This window comes from Crinia signifera, chromosome 12 (assembly GCF_055691185.1).
Source record: "Crinia signifera chromosome 12, ASM5569118v1, whole genome shotgun sequence".
In the NCBI taxonomy this organism is placed as follows: Eukaryota; Metazoa; Chordata; class Amphibia; order Anura; family Myobatrachidae; genus Crinia; species Crinia signifera.
This window is the reverse complement of record NC_139228.1, coordinates 23736480-23749770: the sequence shown is the minus strand read 5'-3', so window position 1 is coordinate 23749770 and position 13291 is coordinate 23736480. Positions and strand designations below refer to the sequence as shown.

Below are 13291 nucleotides of genomic sequence, written 5' to 3'. Positions count from 1 at the left end.
CGTATTTCTTAATTGATAGCCAAAAGTGGCGGATTATTGGACATGCCCATAAGCAGTGGTACGTGTCCGCATTTTCTGCTTGGCATTTTGGGCATCTATGGGAATTTGATGTTTTCATATGAAAACGTCTGACTGGGGACAAATACGAGTTGTGATAAGTGTTCAGGAATAACTCCGTGTACATGTTGGCCCTAAGGGTTTGTCTAGAAAACAAAAGACCCTTTTGTAATTGTTGCATGGAGAGTGTGGGAAAGTGGTCTAGCCATGTGGCCATTCCACCTTTGATCTTCGTATGGTCTATAATTTGCCTTAGAAAAGTATACTGTATGGATATTGCCCTTGACACCGGGACCTGATAGGTTATCATGGTGTCCAGGGCATTATACCAATCCCTTTCTGTGAAATGCCGTAATACATGTGATACATAAAAGATCATTTGTTGGAAGGCCAGTGGGTATGGTCTGACCATTGGGAAGGCAGCAGTTAATTCAGAAAAACGCAAGGCTCTTTTTTCCTCCTTCGATACCAAGGCACTGATTGACCCTATTCCCTCGGCGGCCCATATTGTGTAGGGGCGAGCAGCCATGCCATCCAGGAACGTTGGGTTCCTCAGGAGAGGTAGGAAAAGGGAGTGATACTGGTTCAGTCCAGTTTTGTGTCTTAGTATGTGCCAGATTCTTTTCGTGGGCCATAGTAGGGGGTTGTTTTTTATCTGAGTTGTCAGTTCCTGATCATGTAAGTGTAGGAAACTTACTAGATTTATGTCGTGCAAGAATTCTTGTTCCAGGGACGTGTTCGTATATACCGAACTGTTATTTATCCAATCCCGTACATGTCTGAACAAGGCTGCATGGTTGTATGTGACTATGTCAGGGAAGTTTGCCCCTCCGTTAAATACAGGTTGCATGAGTTTCCTTATGGCTATACGAGGGCGGCCGTTTGCCCAGATGAATTTGCGTATGATGCGTGTGATTTGTTGGGTGTCTTTTTGTGTTAAAATAATAGGTGCCATTTGCAAGGGGCAGAGCAATTTTGGGATTGCCACCATTTTCAGTAGATTAGCCCTTCCTAGGTAGGATAAGGGAAGGTTTTCCCATTTTGTAATGTCGTTCGAGAGAGCTTTAATTGCTTTGTGTATGTTTAGCGTGTATAGCATGGTTGGGTCTCGGGGTATTGATATTCCCAGATATGTGATGCATTCCCTTTGCCATTTAAATTGATATTGTGATGTCCAGGATGGTGGTTTTTTAGGGCCATAAAGCAGTAGGGCTGAAGATTTGTCCAAATTAATGCTAAAGCCGGTAATTCTCTCAAAAGAATTTAATTTGTTTAAGATCATAGGTAAGGACAGCTCAGGATCCGAGATATAAAGAAGGATATCGTCTGCGAAAGCTGACAATTTTAACTCCTGCGTGCCTATTTTTACTCCTTTAAAATCTGCCCATGTTTCTAATGTCCTTAGGATTGGGTCCAGGGCTAAGTTAAATAATAGCGGTGACAGTGGACACCCTTGTCTAGTTCCCTTCCCCAGATGGAACCGGTTGCCTTTAGTGCCATTTATCAGTAGTGATGCGGATGGGTTATGGTAAATTGTTTGTATGAATTTGATGAAGTCTCGGCTAAATCCTCTGCTTTCTAAGACTTAAAATAGGTGGGGCCACAGTATCATGTCAAATGCTTTATTGGCATCCAAACTCAGAAGCATGTTTCTGGTGTTAGGCGTATTATGTGAAGCTATGGTCGCCGCCAAGGCCGCACGTACTGCCTTAACGGAGTGTCTGCCCCTTACAAAACCCATTTGGGATTGGGTTAGGATATCCGGTAGGATAGATTGTAGTCTCGTGGACATGATTTTAGTTAGGATTTTATAGTCTACATTTAGTAAACTTATTGGGCGATATGATGAAAGTAATTGAGGGTCCCTGTCTGGCTTTGGGAGGAGTGTAATGAAAGCTTCGTTAAAACATGAAGATGTTATACCATCTTTATATGCTTTTTGATAGAATTCCAATAACGAAGGTGTGATGTGGGTTTGTAGAATTTTATAATATTCTCCTGTAAAACCGTCAGGCCCTGGGGATTTTCCATTAGGGAGGTGGGATATTACTGAGTTGATTTCGTCAATTGTGTCCTGACATTTTTTAAATTGACTTCCTCAATATTCCCTGCTTTGAACTGGTGAGCTATCCCGGGGTTCCATCTTTTTACTCCCAGGGACAAGTAAGGGGTATAAGGAGACTTTTTATTACTCTACTGTATTTTTTCGGTGATAATTGTTAAAAAAATAAAAAACTTTTTACATTTATCACTGGATGGAAGGTTTTCTTGGAGACTAAAGATACCTTTATAAGAGGATCCGTGGCTGAATAAACGTAAGCATACATGTAAGCACCTTTGGAAGTCTGGTAGGATTAGAAGTGACATTTAATCCATATAAAGATACCTTGATGTGAATGTCCTCCACTTTATGCATGTAAGCATACATGTGAGTGTAAATTTACATGAAGTGCATGTGGTGACCCTTGGAAGAACCAAAGAAGACACCTGGGTTATAAAAGAAGATCTTTATTTTACCCAATCCTGATAACGGAATGTTCATTTAACCAATAGACTTACACAAAATATAATTTATTTTAATTTTAAGGTCCCGGATTACGAAGGTGTGATCACATTCATCCTCTCAGACTGCATAAAGGTACATGGACTTTCCACCCCCCATATAAATGTATGGTAGGGCACATATTGTTGTTTATCTCTTCACTGGCTCCCCATTCCTTTCCGAGTTCTCTTTAAACTCCTCACCACCACCTACAAGGCTCTCTCCTCCTCCACAGCTCCCTACCTCTCTTCACTGATCTCTATCCACACTCCCTCCCGTCCTCTTCGCTCCATCGCTGACCGCCGACTGACCTCTCACCTAATCACCTCCTCCCACTCCCGTGTCCAAGATTTCTCTCGCGCTGCCCCCCTGCACTGGAACAACCTCCCGCCACCCATCAGGCTATCTGATTCCCTTACCTCCTTCAAGCGCTCCCTCAAAACCCACTTTTTTCGACTAGCCTATCCCTCCTCCTAACCTCTTTTGATCCTCCTATCCTGCCTCCGTTCCCCTCCGTTCCTACTTATCCTATTGTATTTCGTTCGTCCACCCACCTATTTTTAGTATGTTCACTCTTATGAGCAGGGCCCTCCTTCCTCACGTACTCACCCTACCTCATTACCTCACCTGTGCTCCTGTCCTGTTCTTCCCTTCCTCTACTTCATCTTCAGTCTCCTTGACAATTTTGACACCTACTTCTGAACTGATGCTGATTTTAGTTCTACCAGCTATACCCCTATTTATACTGTATCTTTCAACACACCCTGTACGTTACCTTGTAATTTTTTTTTTTTGTTTGCTATGTACGGCGCTGCGGACACTTTGCGGCGCCTTATAAATAAACGTACTACTACTACTACTATTAATATGATCCCACTTGAGGGGTGCTCCACTACCTTTTTCTATGGCGAAGGGGAACTAGTCACAACCCACCATTATAGATTTTGTTAGCACATCACTAACATGCAAGCGATATGCTACACAAGAGAGCGCTCACACTACTGGCTGATTTCTGGTGCCACAGCCGAGCTGCAAAGTCAGGTGCGGAACAGCCATGTTTCGGGTCACAGTGGCTGCGTGTGACATTACGTAGCTGCAGAGGCCCTCCCCCTGAGTGTTTCGGAAACGCCTGTTGTCTTGTGTGCTCCCACAAAATACCAGGTTGAACTAGATGGACGCAAGTCTTTTTTCAGCCTTACCTACTATGTAAAATGCATACAGATTGCTATGCTGATGCACAGACACTGTTATTGAAATTAAAAATAGACTGTACAAGCAGTTCAATTTGGACTATTCAGATCTGATCACAGTTCAAATTTGTTCTCAAAATGGGCAAAACCATGTGCACTGCAGGTTGGGCAGATGTTATATGTATAAAGAGAGTTAAATTTGAGCGAGCTATTTTGTTTCTGTGCAGGGTAAATACTGACTGCATTATTTTTACACTGCAATTTAGATTTCAGTTTCAACACACCCCACCCAAATGTAACTCTCTGCACATGCTACATCTGCCCCACCTGCAGTGCATATGGTTTTGCCCATTTGAGAACTAATTTGTACTGCGCTCAGATCTGAATAAGGGCCTATATTTTATCAGAATCAGAGTCTGCTTTATTGGCCAGGTATACTTGCGTATACTAGGAATTAGATTTGGATTGCTGTGCAACAGCCAGGTTCGTAACAGTTAAACAGTGACAGTACAGATATACATAACACATACAAATATACGCTAGATGTACCCTGTGGAGGGTGATGGACATGTACAGGGGAGACACAGGCAACATATATTTGCTGAGCTGTACAGCGCCTAGACAGCTATCAGTGGTGCAACTTGATCGTTGCAACAGGTAAGAAATAAGCGCCGCCACCGCATCCTACTGCTGGGGGGCCACGGCTGGTGGTCATGGCCGTCATTGTGCTGCCTCTCTCCAGGCCGAGGGGCTGCCGCGCCTGTCTCCAGGCTGGGGGCTGCCACGCCGGGGGCCATCCGCTACCCTCCTCTTTCCTCTCAACCGCACCTCCATCCTCTGTGATCCGGGGAGGGGTGCCATTGCTGCATTTTGCGAGGTCATGGGGTCTATCCACTTCCCTCCTCCCAACCTCACCTCCGTACTGCTTGCAATCCGACCTCCTCTAGCCGCACGATGGAGCACCCCTTCTCCGGAGGCCAGGGGAAGGGAGCCGAGAGCTCCACATGTTTGCGACCATCCCCGGCCCCCACCGGAAGTATTTTCCCCATACAATCTAGTGTTCTAGTATAGTCAAAATGGCACGGAAATACAGTAAAAATCAGTGGTTCTGGTCTCTGAGAGTTCAAGGGAAATTGCATAGTCAAAATGGCACCGTGTGTACGCAAATTTAGTGAGCTTAAGGCCAGAGTTTTGAGAAGCACTGGATGCTATTTGTACTGATCCCTTTTTTTTTAATCAACAGAAAGGAAAATATTTGAATTTTTAATCTGCACCATGTTTTTCTTTGCAGAACTACAAGTCCCAGCATGATAGCACCTCATGTATATAAGGCAGGGGTAGCCAACTCCAGTCCTTGAGAGCTACCAACAGTTAACGTTTTCCAGGTCTCCTCACAGAATCACAACTGAAGTATTTAGCTCCAACTGTGGATCGTTTAAAATGTGTCAGATAGTAATGAGTGCACCTGTGTCATGCGAGGTGAGCTGGGAAACGTGAACTTTTGGTAGCTCTCGGGGACTGGAGTTGGCTACCCCTGCCCTTTATACATGAGGTGCTATCATGCTGGGACTTGTAGTTCTGCAAAGAAAAATACGGTGCAGATGCACACTCCATTGCAAACCCCCCCCCCATAAGCTAAAATTGTGTACGCCTGTACACCTGAAGGTTGGGACTCCTTCAACTTAGAGTAGCACCCCGCCCACCTCATCTGAATATTATTTCACCAGCTTGGTCCCTGGTAGCCACAGACTGCAAACTGTAGACAAAATGAAGGTAAGACCTAAGAATTGACACTTATTGCTAGTCTTGGGGATGGATTTGGGGCACGGCTCCCCTTGGGTTGGCGTAGCCGAGTTGCTTTCAGGGTGGCAAACACTAACATTTATTTAGCACTATTTATATTTCACTAATATTATACTTTCTCTAGCACTACACATTTTAACCTCTAGCTTCTGCTACTTTCTTATTAACACACTTATAGCTTAGCTTTTTCATTTGTGTGCTGCCCTGGGGTGACTGGCTTTTGCTGGCCTTTTTGGGGTTCCGCGCCCCAGATCCAAACTTAGTATTAGGGACCCACCAGAAATGAGGTCACCGTTAAGCTGGTTGGTGGGCAAATATTTCTTGGCCAATTGATATACCAAGAACCTCTATTATTGATTAATAATATGGAGTATGCATCTGCACCATGTGTTTCTCTTTACAGAACTACAAGTCCCAGCATGATAGCACCTCATGTATATAGGGTGTGCATTATAAGACACCCCCCCCCCCCACCCCCCAAAAAAAAGTTTGCAATGATCCTGGAGTTATGCAGATCAGGCAAATCAATGGATGCACGAGTGCTATGATGCGACCTGTAATACATTTTCAGGTTCTCGGATGACTGCTCATCCTGGAGACTACAATCATTTTCTCACTGAAGGAGAGGGTCAGGTCCCTGATTAAATCATATGGTATATAAAATGATGTTTGGGTGGAGGGCATGTGGGAATGCTTTGACACACTACTAAACGAGAGAAACTTGTTGACCCTCCGTGACCGTCCATTGAGAAATGCCACACAATGGTGTTCCCCTAGAATTGATGATAGGCCAGAACAATGCCAGCACCTGACATGGCTGCCAAGCATTTCCGTTCTGTTCAGTGGCGCGTGAGGTCACTTCCTGTTGCTGGCTAAGCAGCGCCTGGATTCTCTGCGAAGTGATGCGGTGCTGGAGCGCTACTTCCGCCGGAAACCATAGAGCGTTCTTCCGGTGTGTGCTACTACGGTTGTATTGCGGTGTGTGTTGTGCAGGATCTTATCATGGTGAGTGCGGCGAGCGGCGCTGTGTATTGCGAAGGTGCCGCCATATGGCGGGCTGAGGGTGCGGGATGCATATACGTGTCGTAGCTATATAATCCGGACATGGTATATGCGCGTGTGCGGACTTTATGTGCATCTGTCGAGCTGACCCTCCTGTGTATCCGGGGCAGGGGTGGACGCCGCTCGGCGGTCTCCGGGCGGATGCCGATGCAACCCTCCCGGGCGGCTGCGGGGTTACACAGATGGCCTGATCCTAGACTTCTGAAGGAAAGTCTTTCTGTTGCCCATAGCAAAATGTTTTCTAATATTGTTGGTAACATTTGGTTGCTTAGGACAGCATTGCAAGGTGTGAGACAACCCCCCCCCCCCACACACACACACACAATATGTAATGCAGTCCCATCGTGGTTACCCGGGGCTGGCTGCTGGAGGCCTATACTACTTTGGTGTGTGTGTGTGTGTGTGTGTATAGATGTACTCAATACCACGCAAAATAATTTTGGCTTTGAAAACCATAATCTCCAAGGACCCTGACCACACCATGCCAGAAACAAAGTTCATACTCCAAAGTGTTGAATTTATCCCTCAATCATTTCGAATTTCACCAAAACTTGTATCCATAACAAAAATGCACAGCGATGGGGACAAAATTTGCCTCATCATATGCGAGTTTACTGATGGGGTGGTAGAATGAGCTTCATGTGTATGGCCCTATTTTTAAACCCCACATTCAATTTTTTTGGGGGGGGGACGGGGGGGACGATACATTGACAATCTCATATTTATGGGAAGGAGATGAGAAGAGCATTCAAGATTTCATGATTTAGTGCTGAGCCCCCTGTATTTACTAGAGTATGTGGTCACAGGCCACTGCACCCCAACCAGGGAAGTGTGGGTGCTGTTTGGACCACATTTGTAGGAATGGTGAGGGCGGTGGTGTGTGTGTGTGTGTGTTATATATTATATATAAAAAATATATATATATCTATATATCTCGCCAGCTGATTAGGTTGTACTGTGCCAATCCCTTACAGTTATATGGCCTGTGTAGTTAATTAATATGTAAGGTTGTGCAGAGTGGAAAGCTGGTATATTCTGTTTACTCTACCAATGAAAGCTGCAACTATGCAAAAGGTGATGTAGATGCACCACCTAAAATCTGGCACCCCCAGTTCCAGCAGTGTGCTGGATTTTCAATTGTGGTCCCAAACCCCCCTCCCCCCTCCACTTTTTTTTACGGGCCACAGAGGTACACACCGTAGTGATGGGTATTCATTCCAAAATGGGAACAAATGACCGTCACTAGGGATTGTTAATGAAGGGCAGATCGATCATTGTTCCATTCTTCATTAGCATTTATTGTGATGCTAGCAATATCATCAGATTTGATATGCAGCGCATCAAATCTAACATCGTCCAATGCATCACTGAGTGATTATAGGTGATATGCCGGACAGGTTATTGCTCAATGTGTCTGATCAAACCGCAATATCACTTTTACAGCACAGTGTGTATGCCCCCACAGTCGCATCTGACGATGTTAGGTTTAATGTGATGCACATTAAACCTGATGATATTGCTAGCGTTCTAATATGCTAGTGAAGGATGGAACAGTGATTGTTCTGTTCTTCATTAACATCATGCCGATATGCACCCAGCTGCAAGATCTACAACTTCTCTCCCATCAACACAACCTCTCCAGGTACCTGTCCTGCATAATTTAAACCGTGTAGTTTCATGACGGCACTTCCCAATGCAAATCACATGTGATAGTTGCATACGATTCGATCTGCAATACCATTTAGCATGCCCCCACTATCCACGTCAGCCCGAAGCGTGGCGAGCGCAGCGTGCCTCGCAAGGGGTTGCTGTACGCGTCGTCCTGACCTGTTGATACCCCCACTATCCACATCGACGTGGAGTTGATTTTATAAAGTGTGGCGAGCCCCGCGGAATACACGTCAAGTAATCCGTGTGCACTGTCCACACTTCCGTCTCGTTTGACGCATTTCCTCGCTGCGCTCGCCTCACTTTATAAAATCAACTCCACGCCGACGTGGATAGTGGGGGTATGAACAGGTCAGGAAGAAGCGTTCCCTTGTGGGCCTTGCTACGCTCGCCACACTTCGGGCTGACGTGGATAGTGTGGGTGCATCGCGGATCGACTCGTATGCAAATCGCATATGATAGTTGCATACGATGTGATCTGCAGGGAAGTGCCACCGTGAAATTTCAGAAGTACCTTTAAACCATTAATGAGCTTTTTAGATGTAAAACCGATGTGTCTTATTTGGGCAAAATATGGCATTTAAACTCTTCTATAAGCAGTATTATTCATTGCAGCAGTACGGGCAAAACGGCACATTTTTTAACTAGAAAATCAATATGCGTTTGGCACTCTCTATGCATTAACCACTTAAGTGGTATGGCCGGAAATTTTACTGGCTCAGCTGCACTGCCGCAGCGGGCTGTCCCGGAAAATTTCTGGGCAAGCCACTATGTAGTAGGTGCGCGCCAGTGGTGCCTCCATAGGAGCACCACTGGCGCACTACCTTTAGGGGTCACCCCCCGTCCACCCCCCCCTGGTCCCTCTGCTCCGGCGTACCCGGCGATCGTACGCCGGAGCTATCCCGCTGCCAATCAACTTTCTGTAGTGACGTCGGCGGCAGGCTCCGGGATGTTTGGGGGGACTTGGGAGAGTTCAGGCACCCGAGTCCTCCCGAGCCGCCACGAAACATCCAGAGCCTGCCGCCTGTCTGATGACTGACAGGCGGCTGGGGCAGCGGCGGCACGGGAGCTCCGGCTTACTAACGCCGGAGCAAAGGTGAGGGTGGCGGCTTGTTATGATCTGTGGTGGGTTTTGCTGGGGGCAGGACAAACCCACCCTGGTAGGTTTGTCCTGCCCCAGCAAAACCCACCACTCAAGGGGTTAATAGTTATTATTTATTTTAAAAATTAATCTGGAAATATCAAATGAAAATCCTTTAACAAGTTTTTTTTTCCTCCCACCAGTCTCACACAATCTTGCTTGTCCAGCCCACAAAGAGACCAGAAGGAAGAACATATGCCGATTATGAATCTGTCAATGAGTGTATGGAAGGTATGTAATTTTTTGGGCGGTTATGTCTTTGTCACTCTATAAGTAGTGTACGTCTAGTACCCTGACAACAATACTGCGCGAGAACTAGGATTCTTGAGTCTGGACCCATGGGCTATCATTCATGTGAAATTCACTATATCCGTTTTTTTGCTGTTGAGCATTTTATCAGCATTCGTGTCAGGGAGAAGGCAGATCTCATTCTGTTCTTCATCCTCTTGCTCTATTAATGGGATTGAGATCAAAAGATCTACAGTGTCTAGATAGACATTCAAAAGGTCTGAAAAGCTTTGCTGGGTCAAAAGGTTTTTTTTTGTGACCGGCTTGTTCTTACATCACGATCCTTCTCGTCATAGAGGAGGCTATAATAGTGTGCCCAACGAAGCGAGCCATATGAAAGTACGCCTTACACCAATTTGGGATTCATGTTATTGGCACAAAACAAATGTGAAAAATCCATGACCTTTTGACCCTGTCGACCTATTGACTGTCTCTCATCCACACCCATTAATATTACCAAGGGGCAATGTCATTTCGATTTAAATAAGGAACAAGACTTCAAATATATAGTAGTTCCGGATGACGCTTCAACACTCAGGATTCTAACGGTCATTAGTCCGACACTGGAATCCGGACTGCTGGGGTTCCAACGGGGGGGAGTGTGTGTGTTACAAAGCACAGGTTCTATGCTCCCTCTATGGGGATCGTGGAGAATAGCCATCAGTCGGGTTCCCAACTGTTGGGTATTTAACAGTGGGGTTTCCAAAGGCGGAAAGGCTTACTTTGCATGTAAAATGCTATCATTTGTGTGCAGTGTGTATGGCATACATTCCCAAACATGGGATTTAAGGCAGCTTAACAGTTCATGTTTTATGTATAGCCATGCTTTGACACTGGTGACCTAATTAGTGCTTAAATTGTTGGGGGCCCTTGAATCACGTTTGGGAACCTTTGCTGTTTGGATTTATTTCTTTTCAAAGCTGAAAACATCCAAGTACCTCAATATAGCAGCCAAGCCGGCTGTGTGACATAGTATAGCTTGGCCAGTTCCCATGGCAACTTATACTGTGTTACTTGGGACAGTGGCGCACTATGGCTGTTACTCAACAAAACTCCCTTATTACTAATTTGCAATGAAATGATTTATAACGCTTAATTGCTTTTCTGTGCAGGAGTGTGTAAGATGTATGAAGAACACTTAAAAAGAATGAATCCGAACAGCCCGTCCATCACATATGATATCAGCCAGCTGTTCGACTTCATTGATGACCTCGCAGATCTTAGCTGTCTGGTGTAAGTGTTGTATACTCTGTATATTAGACCATTATGGGAGCGTCTGCTAGTTCCTGCTGAATATAATGTGTATGGCAGTGATGGGGGGGATGGGTTGATCATAAAATCCAGCTATGGACCGTTCACACGTTGTCCTCATTCTGGGACATTGGTAGGAAGAGGGATAATGGGAAATAACCCTAGGAAGGAGGACTGGCCACTGTGCCACTGATCTAGAGGTTATTGTTTAAATAACAGCACTTGTGAGTGTCCCAGTATAGCAGCCTAGGACGTCTACCTTGCACTACACAAAGTGTTGAAGAGCGATGCTAAATTAATTCTTTGTGTAATATTACATATCAGAGTGGGTGTGTTTGGGGAGTTTGATGGTTCTCAGTTGGCAGCTGTCATGAGACTGGGTTACACATCTATAATACATTGGTAGACACAAGAGATAGACAACACTCCAACAAACAGGCCTGTGATGCAACACTTGCACGACTTCTTTTTGTTATAAGTTTTTTATTTTAAGTTGTCTCAGTCATCCTAGTGGGGAGACATTGGGTACATTGTGATTTGTTACATTTAGGGTAAAGATCTGGCTTGCATTTCATTTGCTGGCAGCAGTCCTCTTCTCGAGGACTGCTGCTTATGTAGCTGAGTATCTACCACCAAGCTCTCTGACAAATCAGTCAGCACCAAGGCCGTACCTCTATTTTGTCCGCTTGTGGACCTCCCCTGCAGTGACTGTTTTGCAGAACCTTTAGTGTATCGAATCGGTTCCCACCTGTGGCTCACCACAGTCCTATCTTCTGCTAGTTAGCCTGGTGGGTTTAACTTTCTTTTCCAGTCAAAACAATTCTGTATACAAATTAAATCACTTCTGTCTATCTTCAGGTATCGCGCAGACACCCAGACGTATCAGCCCTACAACAAAGACTGGATAAAAGAGAAGATTTATGTCCTGCTCCGTCGGCAGGCTCAGCAAGCTGGGAAATAACAACGCTGTGGGTGATGCGCATATGTACAGCGAGCGGTAGAGGGAGGAGGGTTTTTGTAATATAGTGGTTTTGTGTTATGTTCATGCCGTCGCGGCACCGTTATAGCTCAATACGGGAATTATCCTATGTTGGAAGGTGTTTCTGTTCCAGCTGACATGCAAACACACAGTATGGACTACAACTGTTCCCTTGTTACCCCTCATTACAGAATCCAGCTCTATCCATACGGAGTAGCTGGATTATGCAGTGGTTCTCGATGCCCATTTTCTGGTTTTTATTTTCATTATTTTTTTTTTGTCTGCATTAATTATGCCGCAAATGTAACATTTTAGGTGAAATGAATAAAATAAAAAAAATACTTGGTAGATAATCATTGTCTGACTTATTTCCCATCCTTCCTGAACTTGTACGTAGATAATGCGGCTTAATCCTTTGAGTGCCGACATCTGTGAGATGTACGAAGTATCCGCTAAAATGCCAGCATCGCTCACATTTCTCCTTCATCCTCTGGGGACACTGAAGTACTACGCTGGGGATAGTGTGGTGTTATGGAGGAGTTGGCACTTTAAGAACTTGAAGTGTGGTGTGGCTCCTCCCCCTCTATCCCCCCCTCAGACTCCAGTCTTAGTTTAGTGCCCGGAGGAGTAGGATCCCTGGGCAAGAGGCTCCCGCAGGGGTCTCTGGTTGTCCGTTTTTTGTTTTATATAGAAGTGTGCAGGCAGCCTGAGTGTTAGACTGGCTGCCTGCAGTGTGTATAAAGCTCTCTGGGAGGTCAGAGCGGCACTGCGTGCGGTGCACGCTGCTGACCTCAGCCGCCTGCACTCTAGGTGTGGGGAAGCAGCCACAGCCGCTCGCGGCTTGTGTTACTGCTCTGTTGGCTAGTCACCCGCCGGAGAGATCAGGACTGGGGCGCTGGGCGCCGGGTGACTGCTGGATCAGAGTCACGCGCTGGTCCAGCTGAGGGGCAGACTGTGTCTCAGAGCCGCTGTCCTCAGCGCGCGCTGGGACGGAGGAAGGAGGAGGCGTGTCATGGGCGTCTCCTCCAGGTTAAAAATCCTCAGTGCAGCAAACGCTGCCTTCCTAAAGCCCACGCTGCCTTCCTCTGTTTGTTGTGCCTCTTCAGAGCCCTTCTGCTTCAGGACAGCAAAGCGTTTTTCATCCCAGACTGGACAGACTGTGTCACTGCGCTGGGTGAGTGAAGGGGTTCTCCTTTTTAGGAGTCCCCGCTTGGAGTATTCAGGTGGGCTAATTCGGGGAAGGTGAGCTCCTCTCCCCCTATTGTATTTCCTTCTTTTACACTGCTGGGTTTACACTGCTATCTGTGTGG

The 13291-nt window shown here is 45.9% G+C and overlaps 1 protein-coding gene across 1 annotated transcript; it reads left to right on the top strand.

The window, feature by feature from the left end:
* The first annotated feature begins 6444 nt into the window (after nucleotides 1-6444).
* Nucleotides 6445-12334, top strand: ERH (ERH mRNA splicing and mitosis factor). The gene is made up of 4 exons (XM_083165998.1): nucleotides 6445-6597; nucleotides 9607-9694; nucleotides 10864-10984; nucleotides 11861-12334. The coding sequence occupies exons 1-4, from the start codon at nucleotides 6595-6597 to the stop codon at nucleotides 11961-11963; spliced, it is 315 nt and encodes a 104-aa protein (XP_083022124.1). The 5' UTR covers nucleotides 6445-6594; the 3' UTR covers nucleotides 11964-12334.
* Nucleotides 12335-13291: the final 957 nt, after the last annotated feature.